General features: G+C 39.8%; 1 protein-coding gene across 3 annotated transcripts in view; it reads left to right on the forward strand.

The window, feature by feature from the left end:
* The window catches only part of NUP214 (nucleoporin 214), a 91362-nt gene that overhangs the window by 40205 nt on the left and 35733 nt on the right, over positions 1 to 15424 (forward strand). For all 3 annotated transcript variants that reach the window (XM_055541423.1, XM_055541421.1, XM_055541422.1), the window contains exons 25-27: positions 9522 to 9597; positions 10947 to 11025; positions 13559 to 13646. In XM_055541423.1, coding sequence (XP_055397398.1) covers positions 9522 to 9597; positions 10947 to 11025; positions 13559 to 13646 — 243 coding nt within the window. The remainder of the gene's footprint in view (positions 1 to 9521; positions 9598 to 10946; positions 11026 to 13558; positions 13647 to 15424) is intronic.

Below are 15424 nucleotides of genomic sequence, written 5' to 3' on the forward strand. Positions count from 1 at the left end.
CAGTGATTCATCTGAGCTAATCATTGATATGAGCTTTGTTAAAGGAGCGATTCTGAGTTTGCCCTTTTTTCTGACTTAAGAAAAATAGACATAGAAGTTTAAAAAGAGTTGAAGAAACTCTTCTTTTCTCCACAGAATTGGACTCTGGTTATTATTTAACTTGTATGCCCAGCATGGCGCCTGGAATGTTGTTTCTTTTTAATACCTTGTTGAATAATAGGTGAATCTAAGCACAGTTGCTAAGTGGAAATTGATATTTACCACCTTCCCTGATAAGAAAGCTTGAGAGGGAATTATACTCATTATAAAATTACTTACTTTCAGATTCTGTTAAGCAGTAGTTTCCTGAGTGTTTTTTGTTTTTGCTTGTTTTGTTTTTGTTTTTGGTGGCACCTCGCGCCTTTGTGGGATCTTAGTTCCCTGACCAGGGTGGAACCCATGCTTCCTGCAGTGGAAGCATAGTCTTAACCACTGGACTGCCAAGGAGGTCCCTCCTAAGTGTATTTTAACTATTTAATTTTGCATTTAACTTCTCCTGAGTAACATCTTAAAGAGATTTATTATAAGATGAGGTTATATGTTTCTGCCATTGGTATAGCTTATGTTCACTGGCCTCACCCCACTCACCCCTTAAATTCACTGACCAGCCATCCTGTTCGCAGGAAGAGGGCTTATCTGGGGCACACTCATGCTAGTTAGACTCCTCTCCAGCGCTCAGGCCCTTGATTCAGCAGATTCCCAAGGGGTGTCTGCCATGAACATGATAATGCCCTGGGTATTTGGGGTCCGGTAGTCAGTAAGACATACCAAGTCCCCACGTTCACGACACTTAGATGTTAGCAAGAAGGCGGCCCCTAAGCTACCCATTTCACATCAGTTATTTAACTGTAGTATAATGAGTTTGATGAAGGAGAGGTACAGGGTGCTAAGAAGGCTCACAGTGAGGCAGTCTGGGGCTGACGAGGTTGGGAAGGAAAGATGTTTCAGCTGGAAGTTGAGCAGTGACCAGAAGTTGCCAGGCAGAGTGGAAGAAGAGTGTTATAAATGGGGTGCAGGATCTGTGAAAGCCCAGACCTGGGAAAGGGCAGAGCAAGTCTGAGTGCAGGTGAAAGGCCAGTGTGTCTAGAGTTCTGGCAGGAAATGGAAGGTGAAGGAAACAGGGCCAAATGAGGTGAGAAATATGGTGGAATTTTTATTGGTTTGTTGTTTTCCAAAACACACCCAGGTACGTCATTCCTTTCAAGAATTTTGGCATTCGTTTCTTCATTCTTTCTACAAATACTTAAGCAGCATTCTCTATGTGCCACACATTGTTCTAGGTGCTGAGAATAACACAGTTAACAAAACAGACCATGCCCCCCAAAATCCCCAAACCCTGCCCTAGTCACAGAGAGACAGATGACAAGTAAAATTCATCTAAATACAATATTTTAGAAGGGGATAGGTATGACGGAGAAAATTAAAGCAGAAAAGGGGTTTAGGGACTTTTGTCCAGACATGGTTGCAGTTTTAAATAGAGGCAAAGAAGGTGCTTCTCCTACGTGACTAATGACTAACATGTCTCAGAAATACCAGACCATATTTTTTTCACCACAAAACTGGGGATTCTCCTGTCTTATATGTTGATAATACTCTGCCTTGCAGTGGCTTTTGACATTTTACATTTGAATAAAGACCAGAGAGCAGGCTCATGAATATCCTAAGGAAGAAAGCCCCAAGCACCAGGCCTCTAGTGAGAGCTTGTCTGGCAGGTTCAGGATGAAGCCAGGCAGCCCCTGGTGGCTGGAGGGAGAGAGGAGGAGAGTGGGGTAGGGCCGGGGTACAAATCCAATAACATCTGGTAAGCCTGGTTGAGGACCTAGCTGACCGCTGGATGCTGAGTAACCTGATCTAATTTACATTTGCTTTTTTAAAGCAATTTTAGCAATTTTTAAAAATACTGGGCCATAATTAACACACAGTAAAATTTACCTTTTTGTAGTCTAAAATTCCATGAGCTATGATAAATGCAGATTATTTTGTTGACCTGTGGGTTTAGCAGGAAGTTTCTGGTTCTTATATTTAGAATAGATGAGAAGGGCTGGAGTGAAGAAGAATAAAAAAAGGGAGAACAGTTAAGAAGCTTTTTCTTTTTTTATTGTGGGTAAATATATGTATAACAAAATTTATTATTTTAACCATTTTTAAGTGTACAATTCAGAGACATTAAGTATGTTTACAGTTGTATAACTGTCACCCCATCTGTTCCAGAACTTTTTCATTATCTCATACAGCAATTGTACCCATTAAATATTAACTCCTTATTCCACCTTACTTCTAGTCCCTGGTAACCTCTAATCTACATTCTGTTGCTAAGAATTTGCCCTATATGTAGTATTTGTCCTTTTATATCTGGCTTATTTCACTCACATTTTTAGGATTTATCCATGTTGTAAAGTGTTAGTCGCTCAGTCATGTCTGATTCTTTGTGACCCCATGGACTGTTTGTTATCCACCAGGCTTCTCTGTCCATGGAATTCTTCAGGCGAGAATACTGGAGTGGGGAGCCATTCCCTTCTCCAGAGGATGTTCCAAATCCAGAGATTGAACCCAGGTCTCAGGCGTTGGAACAGATTCTTTAGTGTCTAAACCACCAGGGAAGCCCATGTTGTAGCATATATCAGAATTTCATTCCTTTTATGACTGAATGACATTCCACTGTATGTAGATATCCTGTTTGACTTATCCATTCATCTGTAAGTGGGCACTTGGGTTGAGTTGACTGTTGTGAATAATGCTGCAGTGAGCATTGTTGACAGCCCTCTGAGTCCCTGCTTTTCAGTTATTCTGGGTAATGTTTTAGGAGTAGAATTGCTAGAGCATATGGCAATCTACTTTCTGAGCTAAGTGTAGTTCAAACTTTTCCAAAGTAGCTGCACCATTTTACATTCCCAACAGCAATGTATGAAGTGCCAGTTTCTCCACATCCTCACTAATATGTGTTATTGTCCATCTTTTTGATTATAGCTATCCTAATGGATGGACATGGTATCTCCTTGTGGTTTTGATATGTTTCCCTGTGACTAATGATATTGGATGTCTGTTTGTGTGCATATTAGCCATTGTGTCTTCTTTAGAAAAATATCTCTTTAAATCCTTTGCCTGTTTTTAAATTGGGTTCTTTATCTTAATTGTTGAGGTGTCATTTTCTTTTTTTTTTAATATTTATTTTTATTTATTTGGCTGCACCAGGTCTTAGTTGAGGCACATAGGATCTTTGATCTTCGTTGAGGAAGATTTCTTTTTAGTTGGAGCATGCAAACTCTTAGTTGCAGGATATGGGATCTAGTTCTCTGACCAGGGATTGAACCTGGGACCCCTGCGTTGGGAGCAAGGAGTCAGCCACTGGGCCACCAGGGAAGTCCCAAGATGTCATATTATTTATGTAATCTAGATTCAAGTCTCTTATCAGATATATGATTTGCAAATATGTTCTCCCATTCTTTGTGTGGTTTTCACTTTCTTAATGGTGTCCTTTGAAACAACAGTTTTTAATTTTGATGAAATTCAATTTATTTTTTTCTTTTATTGCTTGCACTGTTGGTGTCTGATATATGTTTAAGAAACTATTGCTTCATGCAGGATCATAAAGATTTACTCCTGTGTTTTCTTCCAAGTTTTATAGTTTGAACTCTTACATTTAGGTCTTTGATATGCTTTGAGTTAATTTTTGTAAATACTGTAATTTGTGGTCTAATATCTTTCTTTTGCATGTGGATACCCAGTTGTCCCAGGACCTGTCTGGTGGCTCAGTGGTAAAGAATCTGCCTGCCAATGCAGGAGACATGGTGCCATCCCTGGGTTGAGAAGATCCCCTGGAGAAGGAAATGGCAGCCCACTCCAGTGTTCTTGCCTGGAAGTCCCACGAACAGAGGAGCCTGGGGAGCTACAGTCCATGGGGTCGCGAAAGACATGACTTAGTGGCTGAACAACCACCACCCAGTTGTGCAGCATCATTTTTGGAAAAAACCTTTTTTCCCCTTGAATTGTCTTGGTACCCTTGCCACACTGATTGGTTTTCTAATGTTAAACCAATCGTCAGTAATAATGTATTCAACTTTTTAATATACGGTTGGACTCAATTTGCTAAAATTTTGTTAATAGTTTTGCATCTGTCTTAATGAGGGATATTGGTCTGTAGATTTTCTTTTCTGGTAATGTCTTTCTTCCATTTTACCTTCAGAGTAATACTACCCTTATAGAATGAGTCAGAAAGTGTTCCTTCCTCTTCAATTTCCACTAAGAATTTCTGTAGATTGGTTACTATTTCATCCTTAAATTTTTGTAGAATTCACCAGTAAAGTTATTTTGGCTTGGAAATTTCAGTTTCTTTAGTACATATATGACTGTTAAGCTTATCTACTTCTTTGGTAGTTTGTATATTTCAAGAAATTCATTTCACTTGACTTGTTGAATTTATTGGCATGTTTTTCATTAATAGTCACTGATTATCATCCTTTAAATGTATATAGATTTTATTTTCCTCTTAACAGTATTTTGGGTCTTTTTTTTAACCTCATCAGTCTAACTAGAGTTTTATCAATTTTATTGATCTCAAAGAAGCCAGCTTTTGGCTTCATTGATTTTTTTTTTTCCCTTCTTGATCTTTATTTCATTTTCCTGCTTACTTTGGATTTTATTTACTCTTCTAGTTTCTTAAGGTGAAAGCTAAGGTCATTAATTTGATGCTGCTCTCTTCCAACACAGGCATTTGGTGCTATAAAGTTCCGTCTAAGAACTGCTTTGGCTACCTCCCACAGATTTTGAATGTTATTTTTTCATTTTCATTTAGTTCAAAACATTTTGGTTTCTTTGTATACATCTGGGATATTTAAAAGTATGTTTCTAAATAATTGGGCATTTTCTAGATATCTTTTTGATATTGATTTTTAATTTAATTCCATCACGGTTAGACATGTTTTGTATGACTTGAATTCTTTAGGTTTTATGGAGACTTCTTCTATGACCCAGAACTGGGGTCAGCAAGGTTTTTCTATTTTAAGGGCCATACAGTAAATAATTTAAGCTTTTGGGAGATACAGTCTCTGCCTCAACTATTCAACTCTGCCATTGTAGCCTGAATGCAGCCATAAACAAAACGTAAATGAATGGGCATGGCTTTGTTACAGTTCAACTTTATTTACAAAAGCAGGCAGCTGGTCTATTGTTTCTAGTTTGCCAATCTTTGATCTAGAATGTCAGTCATCTTGGTAAATGTTCTGTGCCACTGCTCTTATTGGGTGGCATGTTCTATAAATGTCAATTAAAGTGTTTCGGTTCAGTTCAGTCGCTCAGTCTTGTCTGATTCTTTGCAACCCCATGGACCGCAGCACGCCAGGCCTCCCTGTTCATCACCAGCTCCTGGAGTTTATCCATTGAGTCAGTGATACCATCCAACCATCTCATCCTCTGTTGTGCCTTCTCCTCCTGCCTTCAGTCTTTCCCAGCATCAGAAGTTTTTCAAATGAGTCAGCTCTTCAAATCAGGTGACCAAAGTATTGAAATTTCAGCTTCAACATCAGTCCTTCCAATAAACACTCAGGACTGATATCCTTTAGGATGGACTGGTTGGATCTCCTTGCAGTTCAAGGGACTCTCAAGAGTCTTCTCCAACACCATAGTTTAGAAGTATCCATTCTTCGGTGCTCAGCTTTCTTTATAGTCCAACTCTCACATCCATACATGACTACTGGAAAAACCATAACCTTGACTAGATGGACCTTTGTTGGCAAAGTAATGCCTCTGCTCTTTAATATGCTGTCTAAGTTGGTCATAACTTTCCTTCCAAGGAGTAAGCGTCTTTTAATTTCATGGCTGCAGTCACCATCTGTAGTAGATGATGATAATCTTCTGTCTGATTATTCCATCAGTTAATGAGAATAGTGTTGGTATTTTCAAGTGTAGCTATGGATTTGCTTATTTTTCTTTCAGTTCTAGCTTTTTTTTTTTTTTGCCTCATTTGTAGTTCTGTTGTTAGTTGCATAAATGTTTAGGATTGTCACATACTTTTGATGAAATGGAGGTAGATGTATGTTACAGTGCCATTTTCTGCCTGTGGTCCTTTGATTTCTGTTTTCAGTTGTGAAACAGAACATTTCAGGTGAATTTCTGATGATCTCTTCTCAGGTGCATACTGCTAGTAGAATACCGTCATCCAGACTATGATAATTCCAAGTTTGGTGTTTCCATCTCCTCTTGAACATTTCTAGCTGTTGATTTCCATTGTTTTGGTTCATGATCATGTACAAGTCTTTGAACACATTTATTTAGCAGTATACTGTCCTTTTCTGCTTGCTCTTTTATTTATTTTTTTTTTTAATTTTATTTTATTTTTAAACTTTACATAATTGTATTAGTTTTGCCAAATATCAAAATGAATCCGCCATAGGTATACATGTATTCCCCATCCTGAACCCTTCTCCCTCTTCCCTCCCCATACCATCCCTCTGGGTCGTCCCAGTGCACCAGCCCCAAGCATCCAGTATCGTGCATCGAACCTGGACTGGCAACTCATTTCCTACATGATATTTTACATGTTTCAATGCCATTCTCCCAAATCTTCCCACCCTCTCCCTCTCCCACAGAGTCCATAAGACTGTTCTATACATCAGTGTCTCTTTTGCTGTCTTGTACACAGGGTTACTGTTACCATCTTTCTAAATTCCATATATATGCGTTAGTATACTGTATTGGTGTTTTTCTTTCTGGCTTACTTCACTCTGTATAATAGGCTCCAGTTTCATCCACCTCATTAGAACTGATTCAAATGTATTCTTTTTAATGGCTGAGTAATACTCCATTGTGTATATGTACCACAGCTTTCTTAGCCATTCATCTGCTGATGGACATCTAGGTTGCTTCCATGTCCTGGCTATTATGAACAGTGCTGCGATGAGCATTGGGGTACACGTGTCTCTTTCCCTTCTGGTTTCCTCAGTGTGTATGCCCAGCAGTGGGATTGCTGGATCATAAGGCAGTTCTATTTCCAGTTTTTTTAAGGAATCTCCACACTGTTCTCCATAGTGGCTGTACTAGTTTGCATTCCCACCAACAGTGTAAGAGGGTTCCCTTTTCTCCACACCATCTCCAGCATTTATTACTTGTAGACTTTTGGATCGCAGCCATTCTGACTGGTGTGAAATGGTACCTCATGGTGGTTTTGATTTGCCTTTCTCTGATAATGAGTGATGTTGAGCATCTTTTCATGTGTTTGTTAGCCATCTGTATGTCTTCTTTGGAGAAATGTCTATTTAGTTCTTTGGCCCATTTTTTGATTGGGTCATTTATTTTTCTGGAGTTGAGCTGTAGGAGTTGCTTGTATATTCGCGAGATTAGTTGTTTGTCAGTTGCTTTATTTGCTATTATCTTCTCCCATTCTGAAGGCTGTCTTTTCACCTTGCTAATAGTTTCCTTTGATGTGCAGAAGCTTTTAAGGTTAATTAGGTCCCATTTGTTTATTTTTGCTTTTATTTCCAACATTCTGGGAGGTGGGTCATAGAGGATCCTGCTGTGATGTATGTCAGAGAGTGTTTTGCCTATGTTCTCCTCTAGGAGTTTTATCGTTTCTGGTCTTACGTTTAGATCTTTAATCCATTTTGAGTTTATGTTTGTGTATGGTGTTAGAAAGTGTTCTAGTTTCATTCTTTTACAAGTGGTTGACCAGATTTCCCAGCACCACTTGTTAAAGAGATGCTTGCTCTTTTAGATCATGGTGGATCTGATTTAATCAGTTCGTTTACTAGCTGAGTGCATGAACAGCATTTATTTCTCTGCTGGGTCGTCATGTAGCCCAGTGTGTAAATACTGTGAATCCTAATTTTGCGTGTTTGGGGATTTAGGACACCCAAGAGATTTATGGCTTTATCACAAATAAACAGAAGAATAATTGCACTTAGTCTGCTTCATGCATGATTTAATCTACCATCATATCATAGCTAAGTTTGAGGTATAAATGTTCTAAAGTTGGGTGAATTGCTGCTTTTATTTTTATTCGTAGTTTTTTTTTTAGCTCATCTTTGAGAAAGCATGAAAGATTTGTGCTTCCCTTGTGACTCTCATGAGCTGCAGTCATTTTTCCACCTGAGGTTGCTGTGTGTGCCCAGGGATCTCTCAGTGCCAGCCTCTCACGCATACGTTCCTTTTCTTGTTGGAGGGTGAGCAGATGGGGGCGTCCCTGTGTACCTGCTTGGCTGAGTATCTCGCGGGACCCGTGTGCATTTCTTCAGAGAGGCACACATTTGTAGTTGCTTCTCTCTTCAGTAGGAAAATAAAGAGGGTTTTATTGAAAATAATTGCGTTTTTTTTCCTTCTCTCTGAATCTAATAAAGTTTGGGAAGATTCTCGTGTTATTCCAAGAGAGTATCCTGAGGTAACTGTAAGATTATTAAGATGTTTGATAATTTTTTCCCATAAGGCATGGGTTTATTTTTGTCTTTTCTCTCACAAGTTAACTTTTTAATGGAAAATTGTTAATCCTCCTTAAGCGAAAGTTCTGAGAAATAAAACCAGATGCTACAGTTGTTACTGCTATACCTATCGGTCAGAGGAGCTCTGGATGGAGGACAGATACATTAATGAAAAGAGTTGCTCCCCGGAGCCACGGCTAGAGCTTTGTGTTGAACAGGGGATTTTTTTTTTCCCCCTTACATATTTACACTAAGTGGGCTTCCCTGATGGTTCAGTGGTAAAGAATCTGTCTGCAGATGCAGGAGATCCAGGTTCAATCCCTGGGTCAGGAAGATCCACTGGGGAAGGAAATGGCAACCCACTCCAGTATTCTTGTCTGGGAAATCCCATGGACAGAGGAACCTGGCAATCCATGGGGTCGCAAAGAGTCAGACATGACTGAGCAATTAAACAACAGCAACAACAAAATTAACTATGTTCAGGGATAACAAAAAATGGTGAGAACTCTTTCTACGTAGACAGGATGCGCTTTTCATATTGACACTACAACGAAAGTGCAGGTTGGGTACGGAGCCGTGGTATGGTTTAACTCTCCTGTGTGCTGACGTGGTGAGCTCTCGAGGCTGGTTGCTATGAGAAGCTGAGAGCTCTGCTTTGAGAAGATCATATACACCCCATCGATCCTGATGAAACATTTTCTGAGACTCGGAAAAGAGAATCAGGAATTTCCCACATGGTCTGGAATGGTGGTGGGTGATGGGGAGGAGGTGGAGAAAGCTTTCTCTGCAAATAAGAAAAAGATCTACTTCTGAATATCCATAACTTTTTTTCCTTAAAATTTCAGGAAGAAGATACATTTTAAGGTCATTGCTTTGACTTTTGCTAAAGACCCAAATTTCATGTAAAGAATTTGTTCTTCAATCAGAAACATGTCAAATGATTTTGATTAGGGTCTGAGACATCTGTGTTCTACCCCAAAACTGGTATTACCTTTTTGCACAGAAGGTGGCTCGGGGTTGAGGATGAATTTCCCCCAGTCATGCCTTTCTCCTGAGCGCGTGCTTTGTGTTTTCCAGTTCTTCAGTGCCGTACTCTGCAGCCAAAACGCCTCACCCGGTGTTGGCCCCAGCGCCTGCCAACCAAGCTAAGCAGGTAAATTGCTGATTTTTGCTTTGCTAATGTGACATGCAGTGACTGTCCTTGTAACTGAAGACAATATGGTACTAAGTCCCCGCACTGTTTATTTTTTATTTTATTTAAAAAAATTTTTCCCACATCTTTTAAATGAACTCTGAAAAAGACCTGTGATCCTTTCCCCACAATTTATGACGGTCTTGAGCTAGTAGGTCAGTCGGGACCCGATGATGTCTTTGTCGACCATGTGACATTCTGCATCTGGTAATCTTGGGTCATAATTCTCTATATGGAGGGTATCTGTATGGAGTTCAAGTTTACTTTCATTTGTCTTAGTTAACCCATACAACAGCCATATAGACAAGACAGATGTTCAGCAATGTTTCACTAATGAAGAAACCAGGGCTCAAGTGACTGATGCAGGCTTCCACCGGTAGTGAATGATGGAACCAGGGCTGGAACCCATCTTCCAGCTTCTCCCTGCCCACTGCTTTGTTCATTGTACCTTTCAGTATCAGCCTCCAGGGAATAGAGTCTTCTGCTTTCTCCTATCATCCCTGTTTTTCATACTTTGCATCTTCAATGATGTTTGTTATGTCTACTTGCAGGCTTTTGCCTGATAAACATGGTCTGTTACAAAAATAAGTTATATTGTAGACACTTAAACAATCCAGAAGAAAATAATAGGAGATGGCGGAAAGGCAGATCAAGCCCTCTCTGAAACTTTCCCTAAAAAAACCAGGTTTCCCTGCTACTCAACTCTGTCTCTAGAAAGGTCATTTTAGACTGTGTTTGAGATTGACCCTCAGAACTTGCCTAATGTGAGTTCTCAGACATGGCTGTCTCCTCCGTAATTTGCCCTGACTTAACATGGCACTTCAGCAGTTAGCATTTGGTCTTTCTTCTGGAGCTTTCCATCTTCACCTTGGAGGACATGTGGTGAGGCACAAATCATAACAAACAAGAGAAAAAGAACATTGACTGGAGATGGATAAGTTGGACAGTTTTGCTTCTTAACCTTACTATAAGTTTTATTGAGAGCCAGGATGTATTTCATTCATTTGCTTCTTCCTTCATTTGTGTTTCAAGCACGCTGACGCCTTTCGTGTCCCGAGCATTGCGTCAGGCTCTGCGGAAGGAGCTGCAGGCTCGGCAAGCAGGACCCTGTTTCTTGTGCTTGTGGAGTAGTCCCATCTCTGAAGTGATATTACATGTAAACACACTGACCTAAATTGAAACTGAAGAACAAAATTTAACTAAATAGAAGTGTTTGTGCTTGCTTATTTTAAATTATGTTATCATTTTACATGTTCCTTTATTCCAGAGACTGTTTTGTAGGTCACATAAATGTTTTCCTCCTATTACAGGGATCGCTGATAAATGCCCTAAAGCCATCTGGGCCCCCGCCAGCATCCAGTCAGTTGTCATCTGGTGATAAAGCTTCAGGTCAGTTTGCACTTTTGTTTTAGTGAAAATAAAAGGTGAAAGATATTTTCCACAGAAGAATTTAATTGTTCTAGATCACAAAGGCAGTTAATGTGAAATCAAGTAAAGACATATTTGAAAAGCCTCAGGGGATGTAGAATCTCCAGGAAGTGCCCTTTGGCAGCTCTGTAGACTTCTGAAATAGGAGAGCAGTAGGAGAAAGCCTTCCTTTAAATGTTTTCCTAAAAGGAGTACCTGCCTTGTTCGATATCGAAGTTTTGAGAGAAGTGGATCCAAACATTGAACTCTTATTTCTTCTACTAAAGGGAAAGAAAAACTCTCTGGGTTTTTAAGGACAATTCAAAAGCCAGTAAAATATAGAAAGTAAAATGGATCCGTTACAATATACGACAATATGATAAATGGAGAGCCTCCCTGGTGGTTCAGATAGTAAAGAATCCACCTGCAGTACGGAGACCTGGATTCGATCCCTGGGTTGGGAATATCCCCTGAAGGAGGGCATGGCAACCCACTCCAGTATTCTTGCCTGGAGAATCCCATGGACAGAGGAGCCTGGTGGGCTACAGTCCATGGGGTCACAAAGTCAGGCACGACTGAACAACAAAGCATAGTACACGATAAGAGGATATAATCCAGTATTGAAAGACTGTAGCTTCACATGCTTCCAACACTCAGAGCTCTCAACTGAAGTTAGCTTTCACAGTCACCGTAAAGTGCTCTGAGCAGGCTTCTTTGCCGGCCTGAGCCCGCCTGATGCAGAAGCGTGCTTGTGCATCCAGCCTAGCTTAATGTAGGCCTCTTCTGTTGGCTCCTGTCAGAGCCCACTTCACTTGGCGTGTGTCACTTTTTGCTGCAGGGCTCTTGTGCCACCCACAGTCCAGCATTCTCCCTGTGCTCCGAACTCCAGCTTTTATTTTGATTCTTGCTCTCAAGTGGGTCTTTAAGCTAATAAATTCTGTTAGAGATGCTGAACTTCACACATGAGTAGCCTGCCTACCATAATCTCTACATAGTCATGCCATCGTCCCAACTTCCTCTGTAGTCAGAAGCTTTCTCATTGGATATTGGGTTTATCCTCAGTAAATATTCCTTACACTCAGAAGAAAACCATTGTGTAGCCAATGCTGTATTCTAGAATTCAGACTAATGCACAGTTTTCACCATATAACCTTCCATGAGAAGGCAGTCTGTAGCACTTCTCGACTAGGAGCTGAAACTTTAACTTAGAAGCGAAAGTTTAGTGCAGTTGTCAAAGACTTTTGAATCATTTAAGATTCAAATTAAGAAGTTTGTTTCTATTTCTGGCTAATATTTTAGAAAAAAGTTTGAAAGATTATATATCCTAACCTCTTTCAAGGATTTTATTGGAGAGATTTTTGTCACTCTTGAAATTAAGAATCAAGAACATCTCGCAGCAGTTAGCATGACTTGGAAAGAAATTTCTAAGATTCATCATTCAATGATGATTGTGAAATATTCGCTCTCATTGCTAGATGTCCTTCTGTTTCTACTTGCCAGAAACAGACTTTTTTTGAGCAGGAAAATTTCCCTGAAAAACACTATTTAAGAGTTTGCAAAAACTTCTAACAACAACAAAAAGTCATCTCTGAAACCTCTATAGAATAATTCCCTTATTAATTAATAATGGAAATACCTTCATTGTTTTCCTGATTTTAAAACTGTTACAGGACCACAAAAAGTCTATGGTGTGGAACTATATAATGTAGAAAATGTGTAAGTTCCCTATTCCAGCGATAACAGCCCTCAAAGAATTGATATGTATCTATTGGTTTTGTTAAACAAAGATAGCCATATCCTGTATATACTGATCTGTAATCTGTCCCCTCTCCTCCCTCCCCCCAGGAAAATATCATGTTCATCTTTTCAGATCTGGTACAAGTCTGCCTCTCTCATTTTAATCCATTCGCTGTACAGTTGTACCCTGTTAAGTTTTTACCAATACTCTGCTGATAGTTCAGATTGTTCTTAACTTTTCAAATTTATAAGTAAGGCTACATTAGACATCCTTGTACACATCACATTGTGTTATTGTAGTGTTTTAGATAATTTTGCAAATCTTTATTCCATACTTATATAAAGAGAAGATGCTTTTTCTTATTGTTTGGGTTGGTTTGATTTGGGCTTCTTGAATGTCATTCCCCCAGCCCCCTTCTCCTTTTAGAGAGGGAAAGGTGGGGGAGAGAGTGTGGGTAATGCCCCAGCCATTTCATTATTTGCAAAATCTACTTTTAAAGCCTTAAATTTGAACTGCACTCCAGTTACTTTGATGTCTTTCCTGGAAAGGGTAAAGTGGCATGCCTTGGTTTGAAATTGACAGTGACAGGGCCAGAGAGCCCATTCAGAGACCTTGAGCACGACTGAATCCTCACTGTCCCCTTGACTGCTGACCTACAGGAAGCACGTGACCGGGGGCTGCGCTTTGTGTGGCACTACGCATTCAGTGCTGCAGAGAATTAAACTAAAATGGTGTTTGGTTTTTTGTAATGCTCTTCTTTTTTTCCCGTAATTCCAGGACCAGTGGCAACCAAGATAGAAACAGCTGTGACTTCTACCCCGTCTACTGTTGGGCAGTTCAGCAAGCCTTTCTCATTTTCATCAGGGTCAGTTGTGAACTTAAGTTTTGTGGCAGATCACCAGCATCCTTATAGATTGCTTCTCAAATCTTATAGTCAGTGGGTATACTTATATGAAGCCAGAGTTCTTATCTCCACAATGACACATTTAATGATAGTGGGAGTAGCTTAGTGTCCTAATGTAAATCTGTTTCCCTTTTTCCATTCAATTTTATATGTGTGTTCTTACTGACTTGTTTGTTTTGTTGTTTAGGATAAAGCTTGTTTGGGTAGTGGGTCTGTGGTTGCTCTAGTTTATCACACAGATCTTTTCATTCTGACACCATCTGGCAGCTGGGTGAGACCTTGGATTGGCTTCGCTGCCCTGAGGGGTCATGTTATACTAGACTGCTGAGCGATCAAAACAGTGGCCATTTAAGAATTTGGGTTTTATATAGATGTGGGGAAGTCCATTTCTGTTTCATTTTTTTTAAAGTGATGATGTCTGTACTTGTCAAATTGAGTTATTTTTAAAAACAAAAGGGTCTTCTAACCCTCAGTCCAAAGGAAGTTCTTATTAACGTTGGAGGGGGCGTACCTTTTCACTATGCTGTGAACACTCATCACGAAACTGGTGAGAGTTGGCAGAGCATCTCTCTGCGTTGGGGTGGAGTTAGTCTCTGTGTGGCTGAGATAAATACTCATCCAAAGATTGTTTTCACCGTGAAGGGTTGCACATTCAGTTCCGTTAGAAAAGCCTCTTAAGCTCTTCCAGTTTATGCTTTTGTAACTGGAATCACACTAACCACAGTCTCTTTTCCCTGCTGTGAGTTTGTTTCTTGAACACCCTTCAGCCTAACACATTATGAGAAAGGAAGGTGTTAGAATAGAATTTCAAGGGGGACATTTTATATATTTCCTGTAAATCATTATGTTTTCTACTCCCCAAAGGTAGTTTGGAGCACAATTTTAGAGAGTAGGTCAGTTCCAGGAGCTATTGCATCTTTTAATTAATCTTTACTTCTGTGAACCTGATAATCTTCTTCCCGTCTTTAAAATAACCTGCAGAGGTTTGAGTCATGGGTCAGTTGCTTACCTCTGTTACATCAAATTTCTTCACCAGGGTTGAGACAAAGAAAGAGATTTGTTTTGTTTTCTTTTTTTTTTAAGGTGAAAAAATATTTAACACATCTTAGGTGGTCTTGGACCATTTGATGAAGCCAGTGACGAGTTTAAAAAAAAAAAACCTAACTCTACTCTTTACTGTTACTTACTCTGTTTGATATGCTTGGCCCCTTATGTTTTAAAGCTTTTTATCAGGTTGGCCAAAAAGTTCATTTGGGGTTTTCCATAACATCTTACAGAAACGCCCAAATGAACTTTTTGACCAATCCAATAGTTTTTAATTTGCTATTTGAACTTTTCTCAGAATGAGTACTCCATTCTGGCTCAACTGGTGCTGAGTTTTCTTCTTTGGCTATAGTGTCTTCACTCACAGCGTGAAGAAAATGTACAGAAAGAGAGGAGAGGATGAAAAGAGTCGGAAAGGTTTTTGAGGGACGTTTCCTGGCGGCCTAGTGGTTAGGGTATAGCTACAGAGCTTTCATTTCTGTGGGCTGGGTGCGGTGCCTGGTCAGGGAAGTGAGATCCCACAAGCCACTTGGTGCAACCAAAATTTTTTTTTTAAAGTTTTTGAACCAAATTTCCCAGCCGAGGACTAAGCGTTTTATCCAAACAGCAGAGACAGTGGCTTCCATTTCATACTGTCTGTTGTTTCCCCCAGTGGCATGCGCTGTCCTGACGTGCTCCCTGGGTGGGTCATAGGC

This window comes from Bubalus kerabau, chromosome 11 (genome assembly GCF_029407905.1).
Source record: "Bubalus kerabau isolate K-KA32 ecotype Philippines breed swamp buffalo chromosome 11, PCC_UOA_SB_1v2, whole genome shotgun sequence".
Taxonomy (NCBI): Eukaryota; Metazoa; Chordata; class Mammalia; order Artiodactyla; family Bovidae; genus Bubalus; species Bubalus kerabau.